The following is a 14,338-nucleotide window of genomic DNA, read 5'->3' as shown; positions in this document are numbered from 1 at the left end:
TTAAACTTATAAAAAGAAATTAACACAGACCTGTGAAATACATTCACTTGACCTTCTATTACTGGAAGCCTTTAATCTCCCGGGCCTGATCTAAATTTACAACTTTAAAAGGTTTTTGTTCTCTCAAACCTGTTTCCCCCCCCCCCCCCCCCCCCCCCGTTTACTAAGTCGCACTAGCAGCTGCCAGTGCAATAATGCTGACACAGCCCATTCACTCATTTAAGCCCCCCCCCCCCCGCCGCCACCACCACCATCAACTTTGACCCCCTCGACACCCTCCTCCCACTGCCAACCCTCCCCCGCCTACCTTTGCTGGCGGGGGACCTCGACCCCCACCAGCCGAGGCCCTCTTCTTCTGGCGCAAGGCTTCGTTCTGTTTCTGAGTCTGACGTCCTGCATGTACATGTCCCCCGCCAGCAAAGGTAGACGATGGCGGGTTGGCGGTGGGGGGGGGGGGGGGGTCGAGAGGGTCATCGGCAGGGGGGGTCCAGGGCCAAATCTATGGGGGACCAGGCCCCCGTGGCCCCACGTAGCTACGCCACTGTGGTAAACCTTGCTGATCCACAGAGTCTTTTCGGCCTGAGAAAATTTGCCTAAGGAGAATTCAACACCAAGAATGTGCCTTGACCCAGTAGACCAGCAACACCACAATATTTCTCTCAATGCATTGAATAGGCTGCCATTTCAACCAAGCACCTGTTCAGCATAGCAAGCAACCTACTGTAACCCCCAAAACAGAACCAGCCTGTACAGTCAAAACTGAACTGCAATGATTTGGCTGCATACTTTGACAACAAAATTAGAAGTTATGTCAGGATTTACGGGCAGTCTTGCCCAGTTTCCTGTCAGTTAACCAGGAATGAACAAAACTGTCCCCTCCTCACAGAAGCATGTGGGACTCGACCCAATAACAAAAAAAGCACCTTCGACCAACTACCTGCTCCCTCAACCCTTGTCATAGATAGTGCAGCAGGCGAAGAAGGCCTCATAGAAGAGGCCTAGGCCTAAAAATCGTTAACTCCCCTGTTTCTAATGGGCAAACCACCAAACAGCATTAAAAAGATCATAGTTTATTAAGCTTAATATACCGCCAATGTGTGTATACACAGCAATGTGGTTTAAAATACTAAAAAAAATGAGAGGCACTGCACGCCATCTATATACTAAAAGAAATAGGAGCTCCATTGCAAATTAAAAGTTTAAGAGGATAGTAAAAATATCAAGAAAACATAAAAAACAGAGACTCCAGCAGATCGCCATGTCGCCAGCCAAAGCTGCCCTGGAAGTCTATTTACATAGGTATATTAATTCGGGAAAGCTAATTGGAACAGATATATTTTAAGACCGGCTCTAAACTTAGGGAAAGAAAGCTTAGTACGAAGGGAGTAAGGTAACGATTTCCACAGTGCAGGTACTATGCAAAAAAAAAAGCACGTGTCATGTGGATTCAAAAACGTACAAGTCTTAGAGGGTAGGTTTAGTCAACCATCATGTAAGGGATGTTAGGGCCAGAGCTGGAACAAGAAATGACAAATTTAGATGCAAGATAAGAAGGCTCTTGGTTCTTTATGACGAAGCACCTTATAAGCCACGGTTTAGCATCTTCAACTGAATATGAAAATGAACTGGGAGCCAATGATGATCATGGAGCAGAGGAGAGGAGTAACATGATCATGGCAAGTAGCATTCGTAGGAAGTTCAATGGCAGTGCTTGCATAGCTGCTTTTAATTCAGTATAACATTTTCCATTTCTACCTTTAACAGAACTTCAAAGTCTTTGTTCAGTTTCTTTCAAATACCACAAGATGTTCTGTCAATCACTTTTACCCCTCCCTTCAAGATACACGCAATAGCAAAGAGGAAATTCCAAGACCTTCCCCCACAAAACAGACTCCAGTTTAGCCAACAACTATTTCTCTGCCTCTCAGAAATCAGCAAGATGTGGGGGTCTAAATATTCAAGTGTCGGAACTCATATACAGTCTGTGCCAGAGCCGGTGGTGGGAGGCGAGGCTGGTGGTTGGGTGGCGGGGATAGTGCTGGGCAGACTTATACGGTCTGTGCTGGGGCTGGTGGTTGGAAGGCGGGACTAGTGCTGGGCAGACTTATACGGTCTGTGCCGGGGCTGGTGGTTGGGCGGCGGGGATAGTGCTGGGCAGACTTATAGGGTCTGTGCCAGAGCTGATGGTTGGGAGGCGGGGTTGTTGGTTGGGAGGCGGGGATAGTGCTGGCCAGACTTATACAGTCTGTGCCCTGAAGAGGACAGTACAAATAAAAAAAGTAGCACATATGAATTTATCTTCTTGGGCAGATTGGATGGACCGTGCAGGTCTTTTTCTGCAGTCATCTACTATGTTACTATGTAACTCAAGTATAAGGATACTTTCAATGGGGTTTTAACCCTAGAACAGTTGCCAACTCATAGTAATTTCCATTATTTGTGTGGCTTTGAAACGGCGCCTATAAAAACACCTCAGAAACTGCTCAAGAGTCCCACAGTTCACTATATAAAGAATATATTGTTATACAGGAATGAAACAGGTCACCAACTACTAACAAATTAGGTGAGAAAAAAAAGGCTTGCTGAGTATCTTGCAGGAACTACAGAATAACATTTGTAAAAATATATTACTCGAAATTACAGCGATACATGTCTCCCTTTTCATAAAAGGATAAAGAACTTTTACTGCTCTGATCAACCTACACTTGCTTCAAACAATTACATTTTAAATGGATCTTATTACTTACCTAATAAGTTAATAATTCCATCATTGTAACATGCAAACAGCTTGATTAGATCTTTGAAAAGTAGCATAAAGGCAGCATTTATAACCCCGTTTGTCAGTTCATTTGGGTGAACCTATAAAAAGAAACGCACACAGAAAAAATTTCACTTCGATTTTGTTCAAAGTTTGACTCCTGTTAATAAGCAATTAAAATGACATAATATATGCGGCAGCTGCATTCTTGAGACTGATAAACATAATTCATACTGGGTCAGACAAAGCTCAGTGGTAGGGCATATGCTGCATGCCACCTGCTCCAGAGCTTTACCTCTGCCCAATCCTGCCCATGCAAAAACAAGTTGTGTCAAAGGGAAAGCTTCAAGGCTGCAGGCAAAGTACGGGTATCGCTGCTGTTGCCGAGGACCTCTAGAAGACAAAATTTTAAGACCCCTGAGGAAGGCTTTGCAGCCGAAACACGGACCGTGTAGAGTCCAAATAAACTGCATTTTTGGTGCTCTTACCACTGTGGCTTCAAGTACTGGTCTTTTGGACTTGGTTTTCTTCCACTCTTGTGTACTTTGCTACCCAATTCCCTACCACCAGCACTGCCACAGAGAATAAAGTGACAGAGGAACAGATGGGTCACAGCAGACTCGCAAACAAGCGGAGAACTCAAACGCCCCACGGGAGAATACAGGTATGGGAGAAAGTGGGATGTTTGACCACGGAACACCAAAAAACTGGATAGATTGATCTTAAAAACACTTGTTTATTGGTGAAAAAAGACTCGACACAAACGTTGTGTTTCGGCCGAAACACAACGTTTGTGTCGAGTCTTTTTTTCACCAATAAACAAGTGTTTTTAAGATCAACGTATCAAGTTTTTGGTGTTCCGTGGTCAAACATCCCACTTTCTATCACAGTAGACTCGGGCAGATTCACCCTCACAACCTTAGCCCCCTATATAATTCCTTTACTGTATTGAATCACTACGATGCTAAGAGAAGTACTGATGTGGAACCAGAGGCAAGGAATGTTAACACAATCCAAGGCACATCCCCCAAAACAATGACAGATCGGTGCAAAACAGAAAATTCTTACTGCTAGGAGACTCCATTATCAGAGGCATTAACTTGGGAACACAGTTCAAGGATCCCAAACTAGTGAAATGCCTTCCAGGATTCCTTAGCTACCAGAAGTATCAACCAAAGACTGACGTAATCCGAGAGGAGAGCAAAGGACCCTACTGATGTTGTAATCCAACCGGGGACAAATGACTAGGCCAACAATAGCAAGTTTAGAGCACAGAGAAAGTTTCAGAAGCTTGGGGAGGAACTGAAGTCTGATTTCGGAATGCAGCTTTTTCTGAAGTCATTCCTACATGTAGGAAGGAAAAGGAAAGACTATGTAAAACAGAGGAATTCAAGTGGATTGCAGCTTCATATAAAGAAGGTTTTAGATACATAGGAGGATGGGGTAGCAAGTGGAAAAATAACAAGCTGTACTGTAAAGATAGGCTACATCTTTCCGAGGGTGCATCTTTCCATGACAGGAAAAAAGGATCATCGGGGACAAATTCAGATAGTATGTTCTTAGGCATTTAAACTAGAGGATTGGGGTGACAAAAGAAAATATGAGAATTCAGAAAGTCAACCCCCAGAAAAAAATATGATGGCAGAGGGAAAGGTCATGCAAGTACAGAAAAACATCCAAACTCACTTAGCAAATGGAAAAGCAAGGAGCACAAATGTTTGTAGTCTAAGTAAAAACGTTCAAGATTTGCAAGCTCTGATGTGTAAGGAAATCTTGGCTATTGTTGCAATTATAGAGACACTAGTAAAACATGCCCGTTTCAGGCGCAAATGAAACGGGCGCTAGCAAGGTTTTCCTCCCGAACCCCCGCCCCCTGCTCACCCCTTCGGCGTTGTGAAGGCACTGACTGCCATTGTTGCGGACCTCGTCAACGCACGCCAACGCCACCTTCAATGTGCTGAGTCATTGGTTGTGAAGCCACTGACTCCATTGCTCCGCCGTCGACATCATCACGTTTGACGCGAGGGTGGGGCCCCAACACATTATTTCGGTGGCTTCACCACCACGAACCCTTCGAACCGGAAGTGCCCGGAGGAACTGACAGTGACGTCAGTGTCCTCAGAACGTTGAGGGTGAGTTTTATTATATAGGATGGTTCAATGATTCCCGTGAATGGGATACAACCATACTGGGCTATGATCTTTTTAGGAAGGATAGGGAGGGCCAAAGAGGTGGAGGAATGGCGATGCATGTGAAAAATAATATCAGAGCGGCTGAAATTCAGGGAACCTTGGGAAATGAAGCAGCTATATGGATCGTCTTGGAAAGAGAAGATGGAACCTGTATCCACACAGGTTCTACAGACATCTGGCATAGAGAAGCTGACTGGACAAGGATCTATTACATTTCTTTGAAAGAGTGAACAAAACACGTGAATAAAGATGAGCCGGTCGATATTGTGTATCTTGACTTTCAAAAGGCGTTTGACAAAGTAGCTCATGAAAGACTCCAGAGGAAATTGGAGAGTCATAGGATAGGAGGTCGTGTTCTATTGTAGATTAAAAACTGGTAAAAAGATAGAAAACAGAGAGTAGGGTTAAATGATCAGTATTCTCAATGAAGAAGGGTAGCTAGTGATCTAGAGATGGGAGTAACTAATGAGGTAATTAAATTTGCTGACGACACGAAGTTATTCAAAGTTGTTAAATCACAAGAGGATTGTGAAAAAATAGGACCTTATGAGACTGGGAGACTGGGTCTCCAAATGGAAGATGACATTTAATGTGAGCAAGTGCAAAGTGATGCCTGTGGGAAAGAGAAACCTGAACTATAAGCTACTTAATTCAACGTTCCACATTAGGAGTCACCGATGTCATCGTTGATGATACGTTGAAACCCTATGCTCAGTGTGTGGTGGCGGCTAAGAAAGCAAATAGAATGTTAGGTATTATTAGGAAAGGAATGGAAAACAAAACTGAGGACTTTATAATGACTTTGAATCGCTCCATGGTGTGACCGCACCTCGAATACTGTGTTCAATTCTGGTCGCTGTACCTGAAAAAAGATATAGTGGAATTAGAAAAGGGTGACAAAAATGATAAAGGGGATGGGACGACTTCCCTATGAGGAAAGGCTAAAGCGGCTAGGGCTCTTCAGCTTGGAGAAAAGGAGGCTGAGGGGAGATATGATAAGAGGTCTATAAAATAATGAGTTTATCATCTTGGGCCCCATCTCCAAGCCTTTTTAAGTTTATTTATGAGCCTCCTATGAGGAACAGTATCAAGGGCTTTGCTGAAATCTACAGCGCTGCGTATGCCTTGTAGCGCTATAGAAATGCTAAATAGTAGTAGTAGTACATAGACCACATCCAGCACATGAACTCGATCCAGTTTTGTCACCTATTCAAAGATTCATTTGACAATCCTTTAAATGATGGCCAAGGTCTTAAAGGGAGAAAGGGGCTAAATCTATTTATTAAAAAATATCTAGAAGGAAGACATTTTTCACTGTATTTAATGAGAAAGCACTAGCCAGCACAGATGAATATAACCAATCTCATAAATCATGAACACCTAGCACCGCACTCAAATACATTTTCCATAAATAGATTGTTGAAGTCCTCTGTTGATGTAAATGTAGGAATTTCTGCTCTTAGTCTTACAAAAATTAAAAGGTACCACAGATCCAAATAAACTGAAAAAAATATATTTCGGAACTTAACAGCAACTACATAGCTAGAAATGTCAAGAATCTTTTATTCTGATGTACAGGTACCAGCTCACAGACCCTCACACCACAGAATTTGAATCACAACCCTTCATGTTGAATTGTATCATCTGTCTTACAAAAACGCTTATCGTCCCAATAATGAGCTTGTCACACTCCCACATACCTTGAAATACTTTCTAGAACACAGCTGGCATAACCACACTTGCTCACTATAATTAAGCTGTAAATGTTATCTGCAAACAAATGAACCAGTGTTATTTCACGGACTTTTCCTTCTAAAAGGAGCCATATTAGATTATTTACAGCATTAAGCTAGGTTTCGTAACTACTACTGTTTTCTCTTGCTCTTTTACCTTGGTCCGAAATATTTCCCCAATATATTGTCTCTCTAAAATGTAGATATTTTGAAATAGGCATCCCTCATTTATTATGACTACTTTGAGTTTGATATTGAAAAGTGTTTGCACAGCAGTAGTGCAAACGATGTACTATCTCATGTGCGACAATCAATGGGGAACTGATGTATTGTCTCGGAAAAAAATATATAGTTATTTGCTTATTTATTTTCTGCATTTGTATCCCACGTTCCCACCTCTTTGCAGGCTCAATGTGGCTTACATTATGCCGTAGTGGCGATCGCCATTTCCGGAATGAGAAGTACAGAATGTTATTGCAATTAAAGTACAGAAAATATAAAGTAAATTAGAAGAAAATAGATAATCAATTCATTTCAGGTATTTGAGATCATTGGTAAAGTATTGCATTCAATAATTTATTTATTACATTTGTACCCTGCGCTTTCCCACACATGGCAGGTTCAATGCAGCTTACATAGTAACAATAAAAAAAAAAGAACAATTACAAAGTCGTAAGAAGAATATACAATTTGTAGTAAACGTAATATTAATGGGGTTAATGGATAAGTAAATTGATCATAGGAGGAGGAGGAGTTGGGTGCAGAAGGAAATGAGCGTTAGGAGGTAGGCGTAGGAAGATGGAGAGGAATAGATATGGGATAGCAATAAGGATAATGGGAAACACGATCGGCAAGAGTCATGTGGGCAGGCTTTAGTTAACTGAATCGTTAGGGTAGGCTTTCTTGAAGAGATGGGTCTTCAATGCTTTTCTGAAGGGCAAAAGGCCATTGATTGTTCGGATGGATCTTGGTAGAGCGTTCCAAAGCTGGCTACCCAAAAAGGAAAAATTGAATGCGTAGAAGGATTTGTACTTAATACCTTTGCAGTTGGGAAGGTGTAAATTAAGGTAAGTACGGGAAGACGTCAAACTGTTTCTGATTGGGAGGTTGATAAGGTTATTCAATAATAACAATGTGATTAAAGTAATCAAATAAAAATAGTTCAATGTTAACTTATTCTGGTAAAGTTTTGATGTCACTTATGACAATAAGTGGATAAGTTAGGCAGTTGACTTATGAATAGCATGTAGGGTAGTTATTTATTTATTTTATTGCATTTGTATCCCACCTTATCCCACCTCTCTGCAGGCTCAAAGTAGCTTACAATACATCATGAGTAGTGGAGGAATGTTAATAGATAAACATTTGGTATTGCAGGATCTTGGTCAGCGATGATGTTGTCATTAACAGTAGTGCAGCGGAGACAGAAGATGAAAAAGTTTGAGTATTAATGAAAAGAAAACATGCGTTATAAATAGTCGTTTCCCTTTCTCTCTGGATTTCAGTTCACGTTGAAGGGGAAACTCAGACTCCAATCAGTGGCTGAAATGTGGGAAATGCTCCAGCAGTGGACCAAGTGGAAGAGGATTGGGGAGGGGGGGGGGGGGGAGTGGGATGAATGAGACACTAGGGAGGGGCCAGGATCAATGGAAACGTAAAATATGGCAGCAACTGATGGACTGACTTTCTTGAATAGCGAAAGGGGATTAAGGGGCTGAGCGTGTCATTGGGGGAAGTGTAAGGAGTGCTAGGCCCGATGCGCAAGGGAGTGTGTGATGGAAAAAGAGCAGAGAGGTTCACCTCAGTTATTTCCTCCAAGGTCTGGAGCTGTCAGAGAGAGAGGGGAGAGCATGTAACAGTATGGCGGGGGCTATGGAATGTTAATAGGTTTTTTTTTTGTTACATTTGTACCCCGCGCTTTCCCACTCATGGCAGGCTCAATGCGGCTTACATGGGGCAATGGAGGGTTAAGTAACTTGCCCAGAGTCACAAAGGAGCTGCCTGTGCCTGAAGTGGGAATCGAACTCAGTTCCTCAGTTCCCCAGGACCAAAGTCCACCACCCTAACCACTAGGCCACTCCTCCACTGTTGCTACTATTTGAGATTCTACATGGAATGTTGCTATTCCACTAGCAACATTCCATGTAGAAATCAGCCCTTGCAGATCACCAATGTGGCCACGCAGGCTTCTACATGGAATGTTGCAAGTGGAATAACAACATTCCATGTAGAATCTCCAATAGTAGCAACATTCCATGTAGAATCTCCAATAGTATCTATTTTATTTTTGTTACATTTGTACCCCGCGCTTTCCCACTCATGGCAGGCTCAATGCGGCTTACATGGGGCAATGGATGGTTAAGTGACTTGGCCAGAGTCACAAGGAGCTGCCTGTGCCTGAAGTGGGAATCAAACTCAGTTCCTCAGTTCCCCAGGACCAAAGTCCACCACTAGGCCACTCCTCCACTCCACAAGGTTGAATTCCCCCTCCTAAAAGTCACATATTGTTTAAGGAAACACATTTATGGGCAAGGGATTAGAGTCTGCTAATTAACCGAGTATAGTCAAACCTATTGCAAAAGCAGAAGGGGTTGCTATACAGTGCAAGCAGGATTTTGCTTTTGGGAGAAGAGGACCACTGCGTTTAAAGGGGATTGTCAGGGGAAAGGGTGACGTTTACCAAACGACAAGGAGATAGGGATGCAATAGGTGGGTGGGGGGATATTAACATGGCCACTGATGCTAAGCTGTTTCCAGAGGAGGGGGACAGTACAGCATTCTAAGACACTTAATGCAGGTGTGCAACTTGGTTGACATTTGCCAGTTGCAATATTTAAGGCAAAAGAATTATACATTTTATTCTCATGTGCGTTCATCTTAATAAAATAGAAATCTATTTAGTAAGGTGGGTGGGGAGGTGGGAAATAATATTTTCTGATCAATTCCCACTACCGAGGGTGCTGGAGAGTTGGAACAAGATGTTAAAGACAATGGGAAAAAGTGTGGGATATTGTTAAGGAAGTGGATGGGGGGGGGGGGGGGCAGGAAGAAAGACTGGGAGCACAAGAGCAATAGGAAAACTATGAAATAGTGGCATTCCTAGAGAACAGATGGCAGGGCAAATTCAAGAAAGAAGTCCTCCAGGAATTTTAGAACTTTGGAGAGAAAATGCAAGAGTTTCAGCTGGTATGATTCAAACAGAAATGTTTTGAATTAGAAAATAAAGCAAGCAGGACGTGGCCAGGTGGCTGAATCTGAGGACACTGGTCAGAGACATTCAGAAAATCAAAGGTGATCTCTACAGCGGAGGCCTCAGTCTGGCTAAGTCTATAAGCACAGGAAGAGCTAAGGAAGATGAGCATTTGACAAACTGACACCAGAAGCTAGAGAGAGAATAAATGGGCCTTCCTGGGAGTGGAGGTCAAATAGGTAATTAAAAACTTCCCAGCAGATAAGGCACCAGGCTTACACGAGCTCAAAGCAACTTGCCATGAAAATATTTTACAAAAATCTGTGGACCCTTTCACTAATTTATGAAGCGTGGACTACTGCAATGTGGTACTTGTAGGGAGTTTAAAGTCTACCGGGTGGGTGGAAGAACAGGCAACAGACCGTGACCTGAGGGTGGGGGAAGAGGCAATGGACTGGGGCTGGCGAGCATGACCCGAGAACAGGCAACAGACCGGAGATGGCGAGTCGAACCTGTTTGCAGTCAAAGGCCATGATGTTCAATGGAAGACTTGCGAGAGGCACGTCAGTCTCTAAGCAGAAAGTGATGAAGTAGTTAGGAACCCAACTCATATTTTCAGCACATAATGTGTCTGTAACACATGAACATTATCCTACCACACATCACACTGTATTTGTTCTTTACCGGACTGGGCGAATGCCTTTACAGTACCATGTAAGCCACATTGAGCCTGCAAATAAGTGGGAAAATGTGGGATACAAATGTAACAAATAAATAAATAAAATTTTTAATAGCACCACACATTTTCACCACAAAAATGCTGGTCAATTTTAGATTGACAAAAAAGATTTTATCAATAATTCTTGGGTAAAATTACTTGGAGGGGCATAATCGAACATCGCCGGCGAAATAGTTCGCCGGCGATCTATTTTGGCGGCGGCGCAACAGCTGGCCGGAACCGTATTTTCAAAGAAGATGGCCGGCCATCTTTTTTCCCCGATAATACGGTTTAGCCCGGCCAAATGCCAGAGTTCGTCAGGTTTGAGATCACTGGTTTTGTTTTTCAGCGATAATGGAAAAAAATGCCGGCCACCTCAAACCCGGCGAAATCCAAGGCATTTGGTCATGGGAGGAGCCAGCATTTGTAGTGCACTGGTCCCCCTGACATTCCAGGACACCAACTGGGCACCCTAGGGGGCACTTCTAAAAAATTTTTAAAAATACAAAAAAGGCTCCCTGGTTCATAGCTCCCTTACCTTGGGTGCTGAGCCCCCCAAATCCCCTCCAAACCCACTCCCCACAACTCTACACCATTACCATAGCCCTTATGGGTGAAGGGGGGCACCTACATGTGGGTACAGTGGGTTTTGGGGGGGGGGGTTGGCGGACTTAACATTTACCACCACAAGTGGAACAGGTAGGGGGGGATGGACCTGGGTCTGCCTGCCTGAAGTACACTACATCCATTAAAAACTGCTCCAGAGACTTGCATACTGCAGTCAGGGAGCTGGGTATGACATTTGAGGCTAGCATACAGGCTGGTAAAAAAAAGGTTTTTATTTTTATTTTTTTAGTGTGGGAGGGGGTTGGTGACCACTGGGGGAGTACGGGGAGGTCATCCCCCATTCCCTCCGGTGGTCATCTGGTCAGTTGGGGCACCTTTTTGAGGCTTGGTCGTGAAAATAAAAGGACCAAGTAAACCTGGCGAAATACTGATTAACGCTGCTTTTTTTTTTCCATTATCCGCAAAAGCTGGCCATCTGGTAGCCACGCCCATGTCCCGCCTTTGCTACGCCGCTGACACGCCCCCTTGAACTTTCACCGGCGAGGCGACGGGAAAGCGGCAATGCTGTCAAAAAAGCCGCTTTCGATTATACCGATTTTGCCGCTTTTGAGAGATCGCTGGCCATCTCCCGATTTATGTCGGGGAAATGGCCGGCGATCACTTTCGAAAATAAGCCTGATAGTGTCCCTAGTACTATTGTCAAGGCCAGCCAAAGGGTAATATGATGCTCCTGGTGAACCTTTTGAAAAAGCACACACAGAGTGAGGAGATGCAGTCAACTTCCAGAGTCAAGCAATCTTTATTCCAACCAGCATAAAACAATTCAAGTGAGATGACCCAACATGGCCATGTTTTGGCAAGATTGATGCCTGCGTCAGGGAAATTCTCACACAGTTGATTGCTGGTATATTAAAGCAAAACCACCGATCAGACACTGGATTTAGCACTGAGGAGAATAGATGGTCAGGTGTATGAAAATTCAAAGAATTGCAGTGCAGTCCTAAAGCCAACTGACCGAGTGTCTGATTGGTGGTTTTGATTTAATATACCAGCATTAATCTAAATGACAAATCAGAGCTCTTGGAATATCACAAAATATCAGTCCCAGATAAACCAAAAGATATCCAAACAATGATGTGCTATACTTTATATTGAAAGGAGGAAAAGCCTCAAATACCAAGGGGATACTCCGTTGTTGATATATCGTTCAACCTTAGGGAGACCCCTTTAATCATCATGGGTTTTTGTGCCCATAATGATTAAAGGGGTCTCCCTAAGGTTCAACGATATATCAACAACAGTGGAGGAGTGTCCTAGTGGTTAGGGTGGTGGACTTTGGTCCTGGGGAACTGAGGAACTGAGTTCGATTCCCGGCACAGGCAGCTCCTTGTGACTCTGGGCAAGTCACTTAACCCTCCATTGCCTGCCGCATTGAGCATGCCATGAGTGGGAAAGCGCGGGATACAAATGTAACTAAAATAAAAATAAATAAAATAAATAAACATAACATAGTTATGTTATGGTGGAAACGAAAAAGGTAACGGAATTCAAACATGCGTGGGATAAACATAAAGGAATCCTGTTCAGAAGGAATGGATCCTAAGGAGCTTAGCCGAGATTGGGTGGCAGAGCCGGTGGCGGGAGGTGGAGATGGTGCTGGGCAGACTTATACGGTCTGTGCCAGAGCAGGTGGTGGGAGGCGGGACTGGTGGTTGGCAGGCAGGGATAGTGCTGGGCAGACTTATACGGTCTGTGCCCTGAAAAGGACAGGTACAAATCAAGGTAAGGTATACACAAAAAAGTAGCACGTGAGTTTATCTTGTTGGGCAGACTGGATGGATCGTGCAGGTCTTTTTCTGCCGTCATCTAGTAGATGACGGCAGAAAAAGACCTGCACGGTCCATCCAGTCTGCCCAACAAGATAAACTCATATGTGCTACTTTTTGTGTATACCTGACCTTGATTTGTTTCTGCCATTTTCAGGGCACAGACCATAGAAGTCTGTGTCACATCTCATCTCTCCTACTATATCCCGTTACCCCCACCCACCCGGTCTATTACATTTTCTTTCATTCCCTCCCCACCATACCCATTATCTTCTCCCTCTTCCCTTCCCCCGGGTACAAAACACAGACTGTGGGTCCATTAGGGCCAGAGAAAGTACCCGTATATAATAAATGTAAACCACTTTGATTGTACCATATCAAAGTGGTTTATCAAATCCACTACTCTTTACTCCAGTTACCAACGTCCACCGAGCCCAAGACGGCAGTAAAATAAAAACCCAACTACTTGAGAAAGCCAGCTTACAGCCCCCACACGAAGGTTGCCGAATCCTGAGGTGAACTTCCCCATCAGAGGGGCATTTGACAGTGTGAAGCAGGACATGACTTGTGCATAGGGCTGCACTCCAAGGCCCTGCACCAGCCTATAGAGAATATAAAGTGTCATGCTGGAGCCAGCCTGCCACCCCACAAAATTTTGCAGCCCCAGAAGGAAGTCTACTCTGCCTACTGGCAAGCCCATGTTTACTACTGTATATCAGTATGGCCATTAGGAGGACTTCTATCCAAACCACCGCTACTGCTACTACTATGTATCATTTCTAAAGCGCTACTAGACGTACGCAGCGCTGTACACTTGAACATGAAGAGACAGTCCCTGCTCAACAGAGCTTACAATCTAATTAGGACAAACAAACAGGACAAACAAGAGATAAGGGAATATTAAAGCGAGGATGATAAAATACGGGTTCTGAACAAGTGAATGAGGGTTAGGAGTTAAAAGCAGCATCAAAAAGGTGGGCTTTTAGCCTAGATTTGAAGACGGCCAGAGATGGAGCTTGACGTACCGGCTCAGGAAGTCTATTCCAGGCATATGGTGCAGCAAGATAAAAGGAACGGAGTCTGGAGTTAGCGGTGGAGGAGAAGGATGCAGATAAGAGAGATTTACCCAGTGAACGGAGTTCCCGGGGAGGAATGTAGGGAGAAATGAGAGTGGAGAGGTACTGAGGAGCTGCAGAGTGAATGCACTTATAGGTCAATAAGAGGAGTTTGAACTGTATGCGGAAATGAATAGGAAGCCAGTGAAGTGACTTGAGGAGAGGGCTAATATGAGCATAACGACACTGGTGGAATATTAGTCGTGCAGCAGAATTTTGAACAGATTGAAGAGGAGAGA

The 14,338-nt window shown here is 43.8% G+C and overlaps 1 protein-coding gene across 1 annotated transcript in view; it reads right to left on the bottom strand.

The window, feature by feature from the left end:
• LOC115464823 (clathrin coat assembly protein AP180) overlaps nucleotides 1-14,338 on the bottom strand; it is a 198,366-nt gene that overhangs the window by 86,644 nt on the left and 97,384 nt on the right. Inside the window, exon 7 of the mRNA XM_030195181.1 lies at nucleotides 2,748-2,859. Coding sequence (XP_030051041.1) covers nucleotides 2,748-2,859 — 112 coding nt within the window. The remainder of the gene's footprint in view (nucleotides 1-2,747; nucleotides 2,860-14,338) is intronic.

Source organism: Microcaecilia unicolor, chromosome 3 (assembly GCF_901765095.1).
Source record: "Microcaecilia unicolor chromosome 3, aMicUni1.1, whole genome shotgun sequence".
Classification (NCBI taxonomy): Eukaryota; Metazoa; Chordata; class Amphibia; order Gymnophiona; family Siphonopidae; genus Microcaecilia; species Microcaecilia unicolor.
The sequence above is the reverse complement of the archived record's forward strand: the minus strand, read 5'-3'. Positions and strand labels throughout refer to the sequence as shown.